Source organism: Struthio camelus, chromosome 2, assembly GCF_040807025.1.
Source record: "Struthio camelus isolate bStrCam1 chromosome 2, bStrCam1.hap1, whole genome shotgun sequence".
Taxonomy (NCBI): domain Eukaryota; kingdom Metazoa; phylum Chordata; class Aves; order Struthioniformes; family Struthionidae; genus Struthio; species Struthio camelus.
Genome location: NC_090943.1, coordinates 133,218,778 through 133,240,720, shown reverse-complemented (window position 1 = coordinate 133,240,720; position 21,943 = coordinate 133,218,778). Strand labels below are relative to the sequence as shown.

Here is a 21,943-nt window from a genome sequence, read left to right as displayed (position 1 = left end):
AACCTCTGTCTACATTTTGTTTCAATACTAAAATATATTTGGGGGAGAATGGGGGCACTCACAATAAATGCTCCTTTAAATCCACTTCAATTTTTTCTGTTGAGTTAATCAGACATGACACTGATTTTATCCTGTATTCAGAACCTGTTAGGTATTCTGTCCAGCTGAAATACAAACACTGTTTCAATTGCAGAGGAAGGCAGGTAGAAATTAAAAGAGGCATTGCTCCTTCAGGTTTAAAGACGCTTGGATAGTCAAATCTTCAAGAAGAATCTCTGTTACTGAGTTTAAGATTTAAACAATCATGACTTTCAAGAGTGTGTTTCCATCCCATTAGTGATATACTAGTTCACATCAGGAAGAACTACTGCATTTTACAGAACTCAGCAGAGAAATGATTCTTCTCTAGTACTCAGTAGCGGCAGTATTTCAGGTTTTTTATGCCATGGTTTTTACAATCTAAACACAGAAATTAAATGCCTGCAGTCATAACTCATATCCTCCAATTGCTTTAAAATGGACATTTAGCTCCTCAAAGGGGTTGACAATGTCTTTTTAAATTATAACTACTGATTTATATCACCGTAATGTGACAAAGTAGACTTACACTCTCAAATCTGAAGATAGAACAAATACTCTTTGCACACAGCAGTGGGCAAAGGTTCTTCAGAAATAAAATATGCCTGCCCTCTACTGACCATCTAAGAAACTCTTTATGATACTTGTTTGCACCAGTAAACCAAATTTTAAATGTAATCTCTTTCCTCATTCGAGCTGTCTCGTAACTTCAAGACTCCAAATTAGATTCCTAGTCTTCATGTAGTTGTTGCGTCCCCCGATCAAACCTCATTGGTTTGCACAACATACTACATGTATCCAAATCTTTTTTCAATTCCCTGGTCTGCTGAGAAAACCAAGAAGAGAGCATGTAGCATCCTAGAGTTTCAAATCTGACTGTCTGCCCAGAATCGTTAATGCAAAAGACTCCTTTCTTTGTGGCAGCTGTTACAAATCAAGAAGCAATTGTACTTTAGACATTCACACAGAATGAGTTCTGTCCTCAGGAGAGCCTAGAAAAACAGAAAACTGTTTACAAAATTCATTGCATATCAGATTCTCAGACTACTTTTCATCCAATTTGAAACACTGTGCACACATGATATTAGAACAGCGAGCTCTGAAGAGTAACAGCAGCAATATAGCTCTGGCTAGATGCTGTGGCTTTTTCTGGCCAAGGCACGCAAGGGGTCTACCTGATGCCTCATTCATTCTGCCCGGCTTGGGGGCGACAGCCTCTGGGTTGGCCTCTGGCTTAGCCATCTTTTAAGCTTTGCACTTTTAAGGTGTAATTTGCCTAGTCTATCTGAGACTTATTTAAAAAGAAATGAATCATGCCTTAGTGCCCCCTTCCCTCATGAAGGGATGAAGTTCATCAGACACAGTCTGATGAACCTCAGCTAAGGTACACTGCAAATAATGGATTACCATTTATGCTAATCACAAAAAAAATTGTAACCCAGGTTGACATACAATAGGAACAAAGCAACTGTTCCTTTCCTAGCAAATCCAAGGACATGAGATGCTCCAAAGCACAAGAAGGAAGAGTTCAGTCTAGTGAGGATTTTACCCTTGGAATCTGAGCAATCCAGATAATGACTTTTCCAGCATTTCCTTCAGGCCAGGTAGGATCTGTACTGCCTGCAGCACAAGCCAGTGCTAACTGCTGCTGTTTTGAAGAGGTTTCAAGACTTGCCTGTGCACAGTCAGTTTGAAAAGTTAGGCTACCAATTGCAAACAGAATGGTTATTCCTGACTAATTCTCCATGTGGGCACTCAAGAACTAGAAAGCATCTAGACAGAAAGTTAACCACCTAACCACACAAGCAGGGCTGAACTGATATTAGCTGTGATTTCAATAGGAACCGACTCAAAGCAACTCTTGAGTACTACTAAAAGCCAAAGCCACATCATATAATTAAGGCATTGTTCTTACCACTGAAAATTCAATCACTAGGTATAGTCCTACACTACTGCAGGACTAATCCTGTGCTTTGCTTTCTATACTAATGCTATGACTTCCCACATTCCCCAGCAAGCGGATCTATTCCAGTCCATGACTTCATCAGGTTCTGGAACTGAACTGACTTGGTGTCCTCATAAACTGTAGAATAGATTTAGGTACAAAATTCTAAACAGGCATATGAATAGCACTAGGGTAGATTTGTAGAGAATTTGAAAAAAAAAATCCATTGAGGAAACAATTTTGTTTTCCTATGTATAACCAAAACTTAAATAAACTGTGTTATCACAGTACTGTAAATAACCTAGGAAGAATAAAAGCAACAGAAGTTGTTAATGCCAAATGTTTTAATAAGCCATGTGGATAGCTTGCCCTTTCCTGAATACATAGCTATATATATACATATATATATATGTATGTATATCTCTATATATGGTATATAGAAAGATACAGAACAGATAGATTCATATTTTCCTCTTAATAAGAATACCAAATAGCAACATTTATAGAGACATGCAATAATGATGCTTCTGCTACTGCCGCTCGACAACTGCCCAATTGCTTGTCTCATACTGAGAACCAAAAATGGTTAGCAAACAGCCACTTTCTATAGATGAATAAAAGAAAAAACTTCCATAATGGAGTATTCTTAAAACAATGACCTACTCATGAGCCAACACTGAAGAGCAAAACCTTTTATAGTCAGTTCCCCACCTATGTGAGCCCTTAAGACTCTCCTATCACTGTAATTTTTAGAATCCTTCTCTGCAAAATTCTTCTCCTGGGAAGCTGAGGCACCACTGTGGATCTCCATACAGCACAGGCAGAAACACCACCATCAGTTAGCCACTGGAAACCCATCTTCGTAGAAAAGAAGGTGGAAAGGACAAGATACACCAACCATGCTCAGTATCTGCTATCTAAAGATGAACTTGCAATTACAACTATAATGAAAGCAGTGGCCTAGTGGAATTACTAAACAGAAACACTACGTATTATATTAATACTCAGATTGTCTCCAGTTCCTGTGATGATACCAGTAATTCTTGACTGGTATCAAGTCCGCTTGACTGTTGATATTTGGTCAAGTTATTTTGACCAAATATCAACAATTAATAAAGCTCACATGACCCCTCTCACACATAACTGAAAGAATTACATATCTATGTGGAGACAGCAAGCAGTAATTCATTCTCACAGTAGTTAGAGAAAATGTTTCCCTGGAAAATTTTCATCAGTCTATCCTTAAGAATGGGCAGGGCTAAAAAGGGTTAGTGTTTTATCTCACACTACCATTAATCACAACCTTTTGGAAAACCTAAATACAGCAACACTGAAAAAACGGAGTCCAGAGACATCTTCACTATTTCTTTTCTATAAACTTTGCTACAGATACCATCACAACAAAGACAGATGCACAGTATCAAGCAAAGCAGTTCTAAGTGCTGCCTCTGCCAGACTATTGAGCCTCACCATGTGCATAAAAAAGTGTTCCCCCGAGGCAAAAAAAACCCACAGAAAACACAGTCCTCCTAGAAATACTACACAGTATTGAACATTTTGTGGCAAATTTAAGTCTTGTCCTCTCATTTTAATAAATAAATATTGGTGCTACAATAGGAAATTACTCTTCCTGCTAACTTAAAACAGGCTGTTGGGCTTTGTTTGCAATAGGACAGTAAAAGACTTTTTAAGGTTCCCCTAATCCACAGAGCCCGGGATAGCGTATATTTTTGGAGAGAGAGGCTGAACAGAGCAGGTTAGAAAGATACCCCTCTCCCGCTGGCACTGGAAAAGAGTTTACATTCCCTTGTCCTGGAGAAATGTCTTCTTTCACCACAGTGCCAGGACTAAAGTTCCTAGTGTCTTGCACAGTGAGGAAATGTGGGGTTTTGCAAGCAGAAAGGAGCGGGACCCCAAAGAAGTTAGGCATTGCCAACAAACACCTCCTAACCAGATAGAAACGATTAAAGAAGGGGCGCTAATCTGCACTCTGCAATTTATTGTTGAACATTTCCTAGATGAAAAAATAAAGGTCTAGTTTCTTTAAAAGCATCTGTTGCATTTTTTTTTCTGAAAGCCAGTACAAAAGAGTAATTGTTATAATCTCTGTTCTTTAAAAACGAAAATCTATCATGATAGTTTTAACTTAATGTTATACGCATTAGTTCTAAACTTAAAACTTCTTCCTTTCCCTTCTTCATTTCAGCTTTCTGAAACCATCTGCTTTCTGTTAAAATGAATTCTTCAAATCCTGCGAGCTGCTCATATGAAGCGGGTGAAAGTTGGATTTTCTAAAAGAGGCAGAGATTTGCAATGTAAACAACATATATGCAGCTTACATCTTCATTCAGGTTTATAGCAAGTGGGTGGATATATTGCGTAACTACACTTCAGAAAGGGTAATTAGGTGCCAAAATGTGCATTTGCTTGTGTACTGAACTAACTACGCTAATCCATACAAGCATGCATATTTTTGTGCTCCTAACTGTTTCTTTACCTTCGGAAAATGTGATCTTTTATAAGAATGAATATTCAAGTTTACAGGAACCTACAAATCCATTTCAACATTGCCTAAGACTTCTAAGCTTTGCTGTATCTACTTACTCTCCACCACTTAAATTAGCATAGTGCCCCAATGAAAATATTTACAGCGTAGTTAGGTAAGGTTGATAAGATTTATGAACCGCTTCATAATATTAAAAAAGAATAACAACATAGCAAACTATGTCTGATTTGCTTTCTTTAGGGACATTATATTGCAAATGAGCAAGCTCCAGGACAGAAGCAATCTAGCTGCCACTACACAAGAGTGGTGTATGTAGTTCCCCTGCTGAGAGGCTTTACGTGCAGGTTACTGCAGCCCAGCTCATGCATCACATGGCCTCCTTATCGCCTGTTTGTTTAGACAGTGTTTCTGTTCCCACTGTGTTGTTTCTTCTTGATTGCAAATTAATTGAGATGGTCTGCAGGTGACGATATTAAGACAGTGCATTAATAAGTGTTCAGTTGAGGTATCCAAGACCCATTATGTGACCCAGTGCATGGGATAAGCCCTTGACATGAGACCAGACACAGTTCCCACCTCATCTAACTCTTGACTAACTAGCCAAGCCCCTAGTCATAACCCATTAGATCTGAAAAATAGCATCTTTAAAATCTATATCTGTGCCTCAGTTCCTTCACGTGTAAGTTAGGGCCAATAATGCTCTCTAGCTCCAAATTACTGTCATGACAAGATCCTCACACAGAAGGTGCAAGGCAATTGTATAATATTACTAAATACTGCAATATTCTTTCTCGAAGGAGACAAAGTATATACAGGCTTTATCTGCTGAGGTCATTTCAGTGGTTAGTCACATCCATGTCTTTGACATATTAGCATAGTTCACCTTAAAGTTAGTGCTGAAGAATATTATTAGGAATCAGAACCCCACCAAGAAATCAGTTTTTGACCTTTTGCTTTTAAATAGTCACTGCTGTGCTCCTCAAAGGAGCAAATTACGTTTGGAATGTGACTTTGTTCCTGCTGACTACTTAACAACACTGTGATCACTATGGCTTAAAAGATCTCAGCAAAGCTCCTCAGAAGACTCAAGCAAAGCACAAGCTCACACCCATACCTGAACCACAGCATTAGACAGGACCTGTAGATCTGATCCTGGCCTTGAAAGAAGCCCTCTGAGTCACAGCACTTGAAACCAAGGTTCAGTGGAGAAGATTCGCTGCCAAACAGCATGTGGTGCTGGCAGTAAATGGAATCACAACACTTCCCAGTACTTCCATAAGGAGAAAAGAGAAATTATCAATGAATTACAGGTTTTTTGGTCAGACCAGATCTGCCCTCCTTTTAGCCTCAATCAGCCACTACTATCTAAATCTAACACACTGACGGACATGCTGGGAACAGACAGAATGTATTCGCTGTGAGTAAAATGCCCTCGATTTCCATTTGTGTTACACATCTCAATTCATAGTATAGCTGCCTAGAGCACTGGATGGGTGCCATCAGAATTAAAAATTTTTGAATTAGTAATTGATTGTATTGTCAAATATATGCATGGAAAAAAGTGTTCCATTTTAGATATGATGAGTGCAAGCGAGCCTCTGATTCTGAGGACAGACCACCAGTGACTGACAGTTGTAAGGGGATAAGGCAAACATGGTAAATACTACTCTCCAGAAAAGACGAACCTAAAACGTTATGTAATGTAAAGGGTTCTTGGTCTTGACCTCTTTAGTTCTGCATTAAGCATACAAAAACCAAATACATAGTGTTTCAGTTCTTAAAATGCCCATGCTGTGGTGTACCTCTGGAGACACTCAGGTGGCTCAGAGTTTAACCACAAGGCAAAGCAGACCTCTCCAAACTAACGGCTCACTGTAAAAGAGGCAAATTATATACATATAGTTGAGTTTCAAAGGAAAAATCAGAGGAGAAGAAGGAGTGTTAATAAATCTGCCCTCTGATAGGGATATTCTACTACAAAATCATTTGTAAGTATATTAACCTGTAAAAACAAATTGCTGATGGGTTTACGGATTTAAAGAGCTTGTTATGGAGGGCTGTTAAATACAAATGAGAATACCCATAACAAGTAAACGCTGGAAAGTACACTGGAAGTTAGGATTACATTTTTTCCATTATATCCACAGCATTCATGCTGATATATAAATACTCGTTATGACAGTATTTACATTTTGTTCACTGTTTCACAAATTTTACTTTGTCTCCCTTTTTCTTCTTCATATCATACAAAAATCCTTCTTTTTGTTCATGTATACATTTTTTCGTATGTTGAATTGTAACTTCACATTCTGTCTATTTGGGAACATAATGCATGACTAGACAGCTAGTGGAACTGTAATGTCACAAGAGGGCTGAATCTCAGTAATGTGCAAAAAAGACTTTTAACCAGATACTTCTGAATGTTACTTTTCATTCATGCCCACTTCATTCATTCATTCTACTAATTAGATTATACAGTCAGACCAGACACCATCTTTTAAACTCCATCTTTTATAACTAAGGTCTCTACACTGGGGTATTTAAGAATTCCTGTCAGGCAAATGTTTAATACAAATAAGTAATATATCAAAACGTGAAGAGATATTGGAGAGGAGGGGAAGTGAGGAGGACTTTAAGAACTCAAAATCTGTCAACAGTAAATACAGAATGAGAATGCTGCAATACAAACTGAAGTTTCAAGGGAAGTCTTTAAAAACAACACAGGAATGCAAGAGCTGACGCTAATCAGTTGTGCAGGTAAAAACCACAAACATCATAAGGAAATGTGTTAAGGAAGACAAGTAGAAAAAAAGAGTTTAGTGACACTAAGATGATGCTGATGAATCAACATGCACAATTTTTAGGTTCTAACTTGAAGTTGAGGCTTTTCTTCTTAATATTCCTCATATAAAAAAAAATTCAAATGAACAGAGAACTGGAAGGCAGTTAAAGAGATTGGCTGTTAACGCACATTCAAGTCTGTTATTTACAATGTACATTACTAATATCATTATGAAGGCCACTCTTCCTGCAGCATTGTCCCTATGGCTTTTACGACTTTCTTCTATTTCTATTTGTTTTGTAACATCCTTGTCATATTTCTAAGAAGAAAGAAGGAAGAGAAAGAAAGAAAGAAAGCAAGCAAGCAAGCAGCAGGGCCAGCTGACCACTAGTCCAAAAGAGTCTCTGCCAATATAACATGCTTCAGGGTTTTTTTGGTGGTGTTTGCAAATAGACAGAACCATGATGCAAGCTTAAAATAGTTAAGAAAAAAAATAGCACTAAAACCACAAAGTAACTGACACTTTGGGGGAAACCAGAATAATAGCACCATAGCACCGTTTTTCTTTTTCCTGAGATAGCTGTCTGCACTAACTACAAACATCCTCTGACCAAGCATTATCTTTTCTGCAAGCGGAGAAGAGAGATGGAGAAATGCCATTCCTCATGGCACAGTCCCAACATCGGAACAGCTATCAGCAATATATATTGAAAGGAAGAAGATGAATCATTTTTTGCTATGAAAAGAATGGTTCCTTTGCCACGAATTCCTTTGTTAACACAAAATTTCTTTGGTTTTAACCTTTTTAACACTAAACATGTATTTTACAATTTGTATAAAGAGAGACCTCTTGGACATACTTCATCATTTCAAAATATGCACTTTACACCTATGAAAATGTAGCAAAGCCACAAATGCTTTGGTCAAGAAGTTTCACCCCTCTTGAATTGACGGATGATATCATATGTTCTAGGAATATTTTTATCATCTGGCATGTTGCTCGGCACCATATGGCACAGCACACTGACAAGAGAGAAAGGACTAGTTTTAAATATTTTATATATATATATATATATGTGTATATATATATATAGGTAGATAAAAATAAAAATGTTATACTTCTATAGAAGTATAAAGACACTATTGCACATTTCTGTAATTCTTATTACAGTAGGGGATCACTGTGAAAGGTATTTACTTTGTCCTCACACTAAAAGAAGTAAAAACTAAACAAGTAGAGCATAAAACAGTTTCAAAAAAAGAAATGCAGACCCTCAAGAAGAGCTTGAACTGAATGCAACACTTCTTTTCTCACTTGGCATTGCTTCTTTTTCCAAGACTTGTAATTACTGTAATAATGACATATTAACCCTTTCTCTTAGAATTAATTCCGGGCAGTTAATTCAGATAGTCACAGTTTATAGTCGCTTGTAATTTGTAGCTAGATCAATAGTTCCAGTTCTGACCGTACTGGAAGGGATGAGTTTGCTATTTTTTCCAAGAAAAACTTTATAAAGGGATGCTCACCATGACTTGGTATTAATATACGCATAAATGATCTCTCCATTTCCATCATTACTTAAGTAAAATGAGTTATGAGTTGTGTGAAATACTGTATAGAGTATTTCTATCTATGGAAATACAGAGCCTATTTGGCATTTATTTAATTTTTTTTTTAAATGTGAGCTGTGGAGCCAACCACCACGCTAGCTGGTACGGAAGAACATTTAGCCCAGAATAAGCTTAACCATATTATTCCAAATCTTCTTTTCCTTTCCTGTGAAATCATCTTGAGACTGCTTGGTTCAACCTCAAATGCCACAAAATCTCAGTGATTTTCCTGACACAATGAGAAGCCAGAATGTGAAGATGCGTCTACAGAAACAGAAAGTTTAAATATATTCTATACTAGTATAAAAGCAATGAACCTTCAGTGATCTCATAATCATCCAGTACTGTACTTGTTCCCTTTACCCTCTTTAAGTCACCAGTCTAAGAAGAGGATACTGAGCCGAACTTCTGAAACCTCTGATGACATCTTCCTGTCCATTCTCTGTGACTTAACTGCATAAACATTTGTCTACATTAGGGCTTTCCCCGCGTACTTTTGGACAACTCCAAGCCTATTCTTGCTCTCTGGGGGGAGCAGGATGTCTGACCCCAATGACTCAAGCGTCCATTTTCCTCCCTGCTCCATATCCTCCCTGCTTCTACCAGCCTACATACAAAAGTTTATCACCACCTCCACAAGACACCTGTGCACAGGAGCCAGTATTTTTCAACTCTGCTACTCTTCAAATCTTTATTAACCTTTTCCAGGCCTGCAAATAATGTGTATTAGCCCATCTCAGACAGTATGTTGCACTCTTCTACTGTCTGCTTGGTCTCACATTGGCATTCTCCCATCTTTCCACACAGCCTCACCATTCTCGGTAGAAAAAACATTTCCTAGTTCCAGATCTTGGAAACTGTCTTTCTCTCTCCTCCTCACCAAATCTTCACATCATTTAAGATCTTAAATGAAATTACAGAGTCTGCCTTTGCTTACAGTATTGCTACTATAGTCTATCTGGCATTAGTATAGTAAAGTATGACAGCAGAGGATAAAATTTATTTAGTGATATATTTTCAATATTCTTACATTGTCATCTACTCACTAGAGCTGAAAGTTCAAAAGAGCTTGAAACAAATGATTAAATGACATACACTTGAAAACAAATAGAATAATATAAATAGTAAAGTATTAGGTTATTTGCATAAACCACAGAAGTGCTAATTCCAATCCTTTAAGATTAATGAGGCTGCAGAACAGTGCGAATATAGGAACTGCAGTGCTTGTAGCTGACTCTGAAGATTCACGATGTAGATGCTGAAGTAACTGAGAACTCCTAAAGCATGTATCTGTGCTTGCCTCATGCCCCGGATGACAGGCAGCATCCCAAACTTCACTCCTTCCTCGGCTCTCTTTGCCCTGCAGGCTGCATTGCAAGCATGGAAGGGTGCAGGCTCGCGTTACGGATTACTGCTCGTGGCTTGCAGACCGTGTGGCCCAAGAAAGCCACAGTACCTCCCAGTTTCATTGTAGTTTCACAGCTATGAGCTCAAGTGGTTTGGGGATGGAGGGGTGCTAAGAGGGAAACTGTGCTTCAGTATTAAAGTCCTTGTCACGTTTTAGGGATACACTCATCCTCAAGCATCTAGCCGGTAGGCCAAATAAAATTATTTTGCTGTGAGGGTCTTCTATTTGGGTTCCAGGCACAAAACACCGCTAGAGTTTCCACCCCTTTTCAGTACTAGCGGGGCCCTACTCAAGTTGGAGTAACTAAGCTGAACTTTACTATAACATACATAGATGAAATAATCTTTGGGCTGGAAGCCTTTATTGCAAACACCAGTGACCTCAGATTGTTTTCAATGTGGACAGCTTCAAACACAACAGCTTTAAAGAATCCAGTTTCCAAATGCTAAGGGAAAGTCTAGCGAATATAGTTTGGGAGAGAAAAATTAGAAAGAAAAAGTGTGAAGCAGATTGAAAATTCTTGAAGATCACCTAGATTTCTACTAGCCAAAGTGCAAACAATTCGAAAATCATACAACCTGGGTCAGGAAAATACTAAAGGCAACATTTACTAATAAAACATAAGGACAGAAAGGGACATACTACAGATATAATGGAAAATATGTAGCCTTACTTCCTGATCACACTTTCCATCCTTCATTTCTGATGGGTATTCTCTTTGGTATTTAATAGCCCTCTGTAACAATCTCTATCAACCCATGAACCTCACAGCAATTTGCTTTTACACATTACATACTTACAAATGAATAAGGGCAATTTGAGACCTCACAGGGAAAAAAAACCCAAAACATGGTAAGATGGTTAGGACTAAACACAATGAGAGAATAAGCTTGTTAGGAGCAGTGGAAATTATGAAGAGAAGGAAAACAGTGAACTTGTATGAAAGCATATGGGCTGGGAAATATGGACAAGGATATTAGTAATCAGACTGGGGGCTTGAATTCCAGCTGTTGGACATAATAGGTGCCAGCCCAGCAATCTCTTACAAAGACGCTATTCCTGAAGAAGGAAGAGGTCATGCCTTCAAAATGACTGCCAGGAACTGCTGCCCAGCCTGAAAAGAAAAAAAAAGTTTTTTGTTGCTGTTCATTGGGCGAATTCGTCCTACTGCTTTTGTGTGTTTGAAATAAAGTCTCTTTGAGGCTGTGTTTATAATAGGAAACTACACATAGCCAGGGCAGGGCACTTGTACACACTCTTCCCTACAACGCAAGTGGTTAGCATGCCAGGTGGCACGCTGGGCTGCGCTAAGTAGCACTTCTAGACAACTCCTGGCACAGCCCAGGGAAAAGCATAGCCCAGAGAAACTTTCCAACAGGCAGGAGGGATGAGACCTCCGTGTTTCATATGGAACAGAGCTTAGCCTTCCGCAGGCAAAACATGATCTGGACTAACAATCACGACTGCTTCCACAGCCGGAAAGCAGGTCAAGGCTCATTTTAGGGTAGACCCAGTTAAGGTCCCTCGCTGCAACAGCTGCAGCACGCAGTGTCCTGGGCTGCCACAGAGCCAGCATCTGGGAACAATTAGGAAAGGAACTGTTTTCCCATCCAACAACAACAAAAAGAGTCTCCTAAACAGAATCGGCCACAATCCAGTTTAAAATGAACAAGCTTCAAAAACTCAGCTAAGTCTTAAGTGAAAAAAGTGAGCCTTAGCAGGCTCTCATCTTTGAGAAGAAACACATAGCAACCACCAATGCTTAGGAAACGATAAACGCAGGTTCTAAACACAGTATTTCCTATGTGAGGATAAGGAACGAAAGGAATCGCTACCAGCAAAGACAAGGTGCTGGTCTGGAAGATGCATGTTTGCCAAAGACGCATTTAGGGAGGTCAGCATGGCACTGCTAAGCAAAATGCTAAAGCCTACTTCAAACAGGCCAGAGTACATGCTCTCACAGTCTCTTGGATTTCTAATCAAGATCATGAAACCAAACAGATCATGCTCAGAACGGGCTTAACCATAAAGAGGAAGCATAGAAATGTTTCCTCAACAATAGAAATCAGGAGAGAGAAGTCCTCTGCCACCAATCCTACTCCCTGCCACTGAGCCCACCATTTGTTCAGTTCTCCCTCACCAGCAGCTGTGACTAATAAATGCCATTAATTTTCGAATATTTGTTCCTTATTGGTTTTTCACCCTGCTCAGGCACCTCCTGGGCACTGCAGTTAGGTGAGGAGCGAAAGGAGTCTAGTAGGTAGGTAGAAAGCTGAAGCCTCTTGACAGGTTCTAGGTTCATCATCGTTGTTTAAAAAGTGCTTAAATGATGACTTCTCTTGTTAAAAGTAGCTGGCAAAACTTCACTTTGACATATAACAGGGACACCGTTAGGCTCAAGCAACTTTTTTATAAACATTACATAAAAAATTACACAGATTCTGTAATAAAATTTCTTTCTGTGTATCAACTTGTTCTTCTATTGAATATTAAAGCAACTTTGTGCACTGCCCATGTGAGGTTTTAGGATATAATGATTCTAGTAAATGGGATACTTTTCAAAGCTACTTTGAGTGGATCTAAACACTTGTTCAAGTGAGTAGAAAAATCTAGCCATGCACTGAAAAGAAAGACAGATGCATGGGAGCTAAAATTCCATGAAACACTCTGCAAATCTATGGGTATATATTAGCAACAGAATAAACACTCCCCTCTAACTTCTGACAAAACTGAAAACATGGAAACAAAGATGTTACTTAAACAACCTCCTTCTGGAAGAATGCTAATTAATTTTTATAGGTTACATTTTCTTGATATACCGAAATCAAAATGACACAGCCATTTGTTTTCCCTGGCAAAGTCAAGCACATCACTGATTATTCAGGTTTTGAAAACTGTGTATAATACATACTACCACCTACACAACAGCACAACGCTGACATTTCAGCACAGAACATGTTGAAGCAGTATTTCTGTACTGGAAAAAAGAACAACTAACAAAGACATTTCCTAGAAGGTATCCATGGAAGAGCAGAGAATAATGTATAAAACATGTGCCTTTTCTTGAGAGCCTGAGGTTACAGATGTCTTTTACACCACATCATGTTCCCAACATAACAGATTTGGTGGAAGTTCCAGGTTGAAAAAGGAAAAGCAATTTTATTTTGATTTGACGGAATACTGTATTTATCAACATCTTGCAGTAATTTTTGCATGGCAGGGGGCATTTACGGGTGTTACCAAAAAGTTGCTTGAATGTTTTTGTTCCATATCCTTTCTTACTTTAAAAACGTACTAATTATTGCAGTTGCCATTTTAAATAAGTCAAGATAAAATGACTGCATTCTTAATGCTATGTCAACAATCTTCTGTTACCCCTGCCGATGAGAGGGCCTTTTCATTCCATATGTGAGAAAGCCCCAGTGATCCTCCCTAAATGTACATGAGTCTTCTACTCAGATAACTTCTGAATTAGCCAGAAAAAATGGACAGAGCTCTCTTATATACTCACTGCTGAGCAAGAAAGATGGCTTCTGCTCTACAGGAAACAGCTATACTGGGCATCACTTGTACGCCTGACACTAGAAGAAGGGTGAAGAACTAGCTATGCTTTCTAAGGGGGAGGTGTACACCAGGCGCTCTTACACTCAAAGAAGGGAAATCAGGTAGTTGACATAGGACAGGAATCCTGACATCCAGACTAAATCCTCTCTGAAGTATTGAATAATCAGCTTGTAAAAAAAAGCTTAAAGTTTCTGATGTCATTACATGCCTCTCTGGCATAAGAGGCTAATGTTTTCCATAAACTTTGGCTGTGAAGTTCAATATTTTAACTTCCGTGAGCTCTTGTCCAAGTAATAGTGATTAGAGCCACAGTGTGGCTACATCGTTGCAAGCACACAGTGAAGATCATCTACTGGTACAAAGCAGTAGCCTACTCCACCACAGATTACATGCTTCAGAGATCATCAGTACAGCACATATACAATAGATATTCAACACACCATAGTTACAGTAGTACAGTATTCATATCACAAATATAAAGAAAGTCAAAGATCGAAAGAGTATGGATCACAAGGATGGGTGGATGGATTTACAAGGAAAAAGGGAAAAAAAAAGCCAGTTCCGAAGTTCTTATTTGAACTTCAGAAGAACACCTGAATACTTTCAAAACATTAATAGGAATCAGATGGACTTCAAAAGCAGTAGGTTTTTGTTTCCAGTTTCAGCTAAAGATCTCAAAGTGATGATAAAAACAGCAACTGACCCTAAGGAAAAAGACCACCATATCTTTACAAATATAAATCAGAAGCATGTTCAACAGCACTTTAGAGATCACAAAGACTATAACCTCAAAAGATTTTCTCCCCTCCTTCTGAAAACACTATCAATCAGAGATGTGTTTTAAGGCAAGAAGAAAGCTTCTTCTTTTTGAAGTCATCAATTGCCTGCTGTAGGCTGTAGGTTGAAAAAACCTATATATTGATACTATTTAAAAGATATGTATCAAGAAACCTTTACCAAGTTAGCTAAATTTAAATTTTGACATCAAAAATTAGTAGGTTCAGACTGTAAGAACATTTGGATCTGGTACTAATCAAAGGATGTTTAGGGGGTTTCAGTTTACTTTTCTCTTCTTATGAACCCTCTTTGTTTCCAAAAGTTTTACCATTTTACTATACCCAAATTTAACTACCCTACCCCTCTCAAACATACTTACTGGTTTTCAAACACACACCAGGCATATATCTTCCAAGTTGATGACAGTCCTTCTTAATTTAGAAAAATGCCTAGCTAAACAAGGAACAATTTTAAAGGTGAAGTAGAAGCTGCCAGTTCAGGTTTGAACCTCAGAATTAGGAGCAGTGATACTCTAGATGGTAGGAAAAAAAAAAAAGGAGAAGAAAAACTTATACCCTTCATGATCCTAAGTCCATAAGTATGGTAACTGGTGAAGCAATTCTTTCTTTTGAAAAGAATTAATTAAGCTCCGTAGGGCTATGTCTGTGGGTAGGACAAGGATCACTTCCTGGGCACTTGGTCCTGTCGCATGCCCTGAGTGCATGCTGGGATGACTGTACATTACTGCCCCCATTCTCCTTTCCTAGTGCCCTTACATGTAGCTTCTGCGGAAGGTAATCCAGGCATGTTTCACAAAAGAAAAAGTAGATTATTTTTACTACCAACCATACTTCTTTGCCTCATAGTGGAAGGAACAAAAAGGAGTTTTGTACAAAAATGACAAAAAGAAATTCTTAAAAATTCAATTGTAATAAATTGCAACCAATTGTGTGCAGTTGAAGGATAACAAAGGAGCTTCTCATATGACAGCTCTCAGAAACTTTGAACAGATTTTGTTAAAGATGGCAGAAGTACTATATCAGTTTCCAAAACAATTATATATCTATCACAAAATCTTTGTAGCTCAAAAGCCACTATGTCACTTTTAGTGACTATGTCATTTGCTTTGTCATCACAATTACAGATAATTCTCATACTATGCAGTCCATAGTCAAAGGATACAAGTCTTTGACTGTGTTCTGGATCTTATTGCTTATGAATGAAGAAAGGAAAAAAGGCTCTGATGGGTGCAACTTCCTCAAACCCTAAAACAGAGCACTTCTGTACAAGTCAATAGAATTACCCAACTCATCTCTGAAAGGAGAGTAAGATTCACATTGCTTAAAAGAAAAAAAAAAGTATCCCACTGTATATCCAGAGCCCACTGGATTGGGCTCTTCAGCAGATACCGTTCAGCACAAGCTTGCCATTTTAGGAAAAATAAAAACTAACTGATGGGTTTCACTACTGTATCGACAGAAGAAAGGAGTATGCTAATTGTAGCTAGCAACACACAACAGTTAGCATCACAGAGCTGGGAAGGCATTTGTGAGATAAGTCACCATTTTCACAGTGCTAGGAAAGGGAAGAAGTCTGCCTCACAATCAGGGGGACGTGGCCAGCATACTTTTATGCCATCCATGCAATTCAAATACATATATAACACTTCATATGAAAGAAAACTTGAAATCGTACCCAGACCTTAACTGCCAATCATCAAGTATATTCATACGGAAGTGGAAGTTCTATTTTTAAGTAAACTCAATTACCAACCAAGAAGTGATCTACTCTACTCATCATCTCATCACTACTACCTTTCAGGCCATTAAAACTGCTTTCCAAATACTGAATTCTAAACCCTTCAAGAACTGATGAATAAAGATATTTCAGTTGTATCAAAACTGAGCTTTGAAATTCTGCTCAGACCATGAAGTGAGTACCAGATGTTTCCCACCCCCCTCCCCCAAGCAAGTAGTAACACTAAGCTGAGGCTACACTATTCTTTATTCTGTACCATACAATCAAACCAGAAATTCACATCTGCCTCAGGAAGAAAGGGCTAATCTATCCAAAAAATTGAACTTATGCTCAGCTTAGAGCACAAATCTCACCAAAATCAGAGGCTGTTGACATGCTTAAAATGAAGCCACTGCTTCAGCAGTTTACTGCATCACAGCAGAAGAGAACTCTTATGAAACCCAACTAAGTAATTTGCAAATATTATCTATTACGTTTTAGAGATGGTGAAGATGAGGTCCAGCAGAAGCAAAGAGTCTGTGCACGGCAAAGCCGCACGTCAGTCTTCGCAGCAAGATCCACACTCATTCCTTCCCGTATGGCCTGCTCTGCCCTACTTGTCAGGCAATGCTGTGTGAGCAGACACGTCTAGAGCAGACACACTAAACAGGTTCCTCAAACACAATAGCTCTCATGGCAATTCCCCCCGCTCCTTGTATTACTGCAGCTGCCTTAGGGCTTCTGCAAGTACAGCTATGTTGGTGAGAAGCAGGAGGAGAAAAATGAATCATAACCTGTGTAATACAGCCTGGTTGGCAAAACTTTGCCTGTGTTTAAAATGGAAGAATCATAATCCCTGCATTTCTTTATTGTGACAGGATCCTTAACTACTGTATATTTTCATCTTACAAAATACAAACAAAAACCTCCCCATATTACAAAATCCAAAGCTATTTCCTGGTAGAAACAGGACCACGTATCAGAGCTCTGTTCCCTTTTCAAAAGCTCGAGGCATCATTTGCTGTGATTTTGAACAGTTTTTATTATGCAAAAGTATTTCAATTGTTGCCCGTGTTTTATGAATTACAAATAGGGTAAATTTACAACCATATCATGCAGAAAAGATTATTTCAGTTGCCTCTATGATAAAGCTGCAGTCACTGTAAAAACAGTACAATGTGAACAAATATCAAAGGTAAAACCATGATGAAAAACATGATGAAATTAACAGAAAATTTCAACTGTCGAGTAAGGCCCAAAAGTCATGTCCAACACTGTCTGCAATATTACAAAGTCCAATAAGAGACTGCTTTCATTTGTTAACTGCTTTAACACGTCCTAAAATGAAATTAAAAGAATTAGAGGCCTGAAAGTTAGAAAATGCCAATTGCAGAATATATTTTATATGGATGAAGATAAGCACAGTAGAAAAGAAAAGGAATTTGAGATAAACAAACAAAACCCAAGACTGAATGATAAACTGCCAGAAAAATCAAGGAAGACTTAAATGCACTAAATTTTTACTCTGCCTAAGTTTGTTTAAAATCAGTCAGATCAGCCAGTCAAGAAGATTAAGCTGGTGTGATAAATGACAAAATTACATAAATGAAAGCAATAGCAACTGTTCCAATCCCATCTCTGGTTGGAAAAAAAGGGAGTCCTATGAAAATCAAGTGTTCTAGAAGAGGCTACAGACTTCCAAGCTACTCTTGACCAAGTCAAAGATAAAGAAGAACTACAGAGTGGCTCAAGGTCTCAGTTTCAAGCTAGACAAAAAATAAAATCACAATATATCTTGATTAAGCACAACCCTAAAGAAACTCATAAACATCTGCAATTATGAATTCAATGGTTCAAAAAAATGCTACTGGGTGCAAGTAAGTTTTCTTCAGAAGCTAGAGCATAGGTCTATCTGGGACTCATTCTGGCAGTCCACTCCTAGGTACACTCGACTAACAGTTGCCATCTCATTCTTGGGGCTTGAAATTCATTCAATTGTATTTTCTCGTGAAGTTCATAAAACAAGGTAGCATCCTCTTGCTGAAAAGAATGTGATCCTGGTGAACGGTGAATACTCAGGGTGATAATCAGTATGTTGAGCAAACACCACAGTAAATGTTTGTGAACACTAAAAAGAAGGCAAAATTGAGAAACTGTAAAACAAGCATACTGTCATACCTAGTGGCAAAAGGGAAGATATAAAATATAAACCCAGCTGAGAGAGTAAATAGTGATTTACATAGACTTTATCCTTTACTGACATAAATCTAGCATTACCTCCTAGCCAAACTCTGCAGTCAGGTTATAATCATTATTAGCTGAATTACAGTAGTGCCCAAGGACCTTATGTATATTAGAGAATCCAGTGTGCTTTTTGCTTTCCATACACAGTAGTTTTGAGAAATTTGCATGCAAAGTCTTGTTTATTGAGGCTGCTTTGACCAGCTCTACCCGGGAAAATGAACCAGATGACCATATTCCGTATTGACTTGCAGTAAAATTCATACTTTGGTAGAAAATCAACTGATATCTCTCCCTTCTACCTTTACAAGATATAAACTAAGTGCCAGGAGTAGGAAAGGCTTTCCATTACCTTACTGTCTTAAGGATATGATTTGATGTTTCCACAAAAAGTCAAAATATAGCAAGGCTGAGTCAGTAGCTATATCTGACTGGAGGATCTGGAACTAAATAGGATGACAGGTACAAATCATCCTCATAGGCAAGCTCAGGAAGTGTGGGTTAGATGAGTGGACGGTGAGGTGGTCTGAGAACTGGCTGGATGGCCGAGCTCAGAGGGTTGTGGTCAGTGGCGCAGAGTCTAGTTGGAGGCCTGTAGCTAGCGGTGTCCCCCACAGGTCAGTCCTAGGTCCAGTCTTGTTCCATGTACTCATCAGTGACCTGGACGAAAGCACAAAGTGCCCTCTCAGCAAATTTGCTGATGATACGAAACTGGGGGGAGTGGCTGACACACCAGAAGGCTGTGCTGCCATTCAAAGGCATCTGGATAGGCTGGAGAGCTGGGCGGAGAGGAACCTCCTGAAGTTCAACAAAGGCAAGGGTCCTGCACCTGGGGAGCAATAACCCCAGGCACCAGTCCAGGCTGGGGGTTGACCTGCTGGAAAGCAGCTCTGCCGAGAAGGCCCTGGGAGTGCTGGTGGACAACAAGTTAAGCATGAGCCAGCAGTGTGCCCTTGCGGCCAAGAAGGCCAATGGTCTCCTGGGGTGCATTAGGCAGAGTATTGCCAGCAGGTCGAAGGAGGTGATCCTCCCCCTCTACTCAGCCCTGGGCAGGTCACATTTGCAGTGCTGTGTCCAGTTCTGGGCTCCCCAATACAAGAGAGACATGAAGCTACTGCAGCAAATCCAGTAGAGGGCTACTAAGAGGATTAAGGGACTAGAGCATCTCTCATACAAAGAAAGGCTGCGAGAGCTGGGCCTGTTTAGCCTGGAGAAGAGAAGTCAGAGACGGCATTTGATCAATGTGTACAAGTATCTGAAGGGAAGTTGTAAAGAGGATGAGGCCAGCCTCTTCTCCGTGGTGCCGAGCAGCAGGACAAGAGGCAACAGGCACAAACTGAAACACAGGCAGTTCCATCTGAACACGAGGAGAAACTTTTTTACTGTGAGGGTGACAGAGCACTGGAACAGGTTGCCCAGAGAGGTTGTGGAGTCTCCTTCCCTGGAGATATTCGAAAGCTGTCTGGACATGGCCCTGGGCAATGTGCTCTATGCGACCCTGCCTGAGCAGGGAGGTTGGACTAGATGATCTCCAGAGGTCCCTTCCAACCTCAACCATTCTGTGATTCTGTGAAATGGTCATAAGAGATACAGGAAGGATTTTGTCTTCTGGAGCCTTTGTTCCTGGCTACTGAGAAAAGCTGATGGGCGACAGCCATGTCTGGGAATTGTATGGCAGCCTCCCTTCTTTCTGGACGTTACCAAGACTGTAGTGTTTACGGGGATTTCTACCTTCCCGCAATCTCTAACACTGCAGCCCTTCAAGAGTTGAAAAAGGAGCCAGGTGCCAAGTCTTTAATTCAGCAACTACTGAGAGAGTAACACTGTATCTCCAGAGATCATTCCCAACACCACCAAAGTTGGAAGGATAAGCACACTGTTTTTCACATGGTCTGATGATAGAAACCATTATATTCAGTAGTATAGTTACTGCTAACAACTACAAGAAAATCTTCCTGGGCTTTTGATTAAATAAACCTTTTATCTACAGTTTAAGTTGGTTTATCCCATATTTGTATTCTATTAGGCACATCTGAGTCTCTGAAACTGCTAAAACATAATTTGAAGACATGATATCATACATATTTCTGGCTCCTAAACAATAGTCTCTGAGGTATTATTAAGAATAAGAAACACTGAAATAGCATACAAACAAAACAAAGAAGGTCTTTAAATGTTCAAGCAAAAAATGAAGCATTCATCCATCCGGTCCCATCTGAATTGTCTCCGTAATTACAGCATTGGTTAAGAAAGTTGGCTGCTCTTCTCTGCTTCCCGAAATAAGCACTCACTGCAAGGCTATAGAGCAGCAGCAGGCAGCAGTACAGATACACTGGTCCATACAAATGTTCTTGGGGAGGGGAGAAAGGCCAGACAGGAAGCTGTTTCAATTCATAATGATCTGATATCGAGGCACAATTAAATACCTGTGTCAGATAAGCTTGCCAGCACTTTTAATGGGAGTCAGAATAAAATGAGAAATATTTATTTGCAACAGCAGCATTCAGTACACTGAACAGGAGATGGCCCTGTTAGTTCCAAATGCCACATTAGGTTGTCTTTCATCACTTTTAATTAAATATTTCCAGAGTTTAAAAGACATGCTTATGAGACTGACTTTACCTACCATTCCTAAAGCAAAAACAGAATGATAAGATTAACCAATAGTACAGTCTACAGGAATAAGCAGTGGATTATTTGTCATTCAAGGTCTTTCAGTAGGAAAAAATAAACAAAACAATACATCTTTCCAAGATGTCCTACTGAAGTTCAAGCACAATTTCATGTTGTTGATGCAGAAAACACAGCAATGGCCTGAACTATGCAGGAGATAAAACTGGATGAGTAACAGTAACTGAACTTTACTTGAAGTGTGTTTCTAAGGAAAGAATATGAAGGTATATCCTACTTCTCCAAATGAGATCACCAAGCCAGGAAGCCTGAACTTCTTTGTGCCCAATAGATTCTCAGCATTGTCTCCACTGACTTCTCAGTACTGCAGACCCAACAGGAAAGACATGCGGAGTTTTATTTTAAAGTTTTCATAACAAGAAGCCTTTAAGATCCTAAATTTATTACATCTGCTATGGTGCTATACAATGAAGTTCACAGGTTATGAAAAAATCCTTTTTTCTCTAGTAGTGTAATAATGTTAAAGAGGATCTAGCAGTGTTTTCACTACATAGGATGCAAGAAACTAAACAACTTATGGAAAAGAATTCTGACTCATCCACATATGCAAGAATTTATTTTCTTGAAGCTTAATTATCATTTTTCTATCTTAGAGCAGCAACA

At 39.1% G+C, this 21,943-nt stretch overlaps 1 protein-coding gene across 2 annotated transcripts in view; it reads right to left on the bottom strand.

Moving 5' to 3' along the window:
* Nucleotides 1-21,943, bottom strand: part of CYP7B1 (cytochrome P450 family 7 subfamily B member 1) — a 126,547-nt gene that overhangs the window by 94,159 nt on the left and 10,445 nt on the right. Inside the window, exon 1 of one of the 2 annotated variants that reach the window (XM_009673499.2) lies at nucleotides 5,644-5,774. The exons of the other annotated variant lie outside the window; for it this stretch is intronic. Within the exon in view, the coding sequence (XP_009671794.1) occupies nucleotides 5,644-5,759 (116 nt within the window). The 5' untranslated portion in view covers nucleotides 5,760-5,774. Of the gene's footprint in view, nucleotides 1-5,643; nucleotides 5,775-21,943 lie in introns of those variants that run through there. 2 annotated transcript variants of the gene reach the window in all.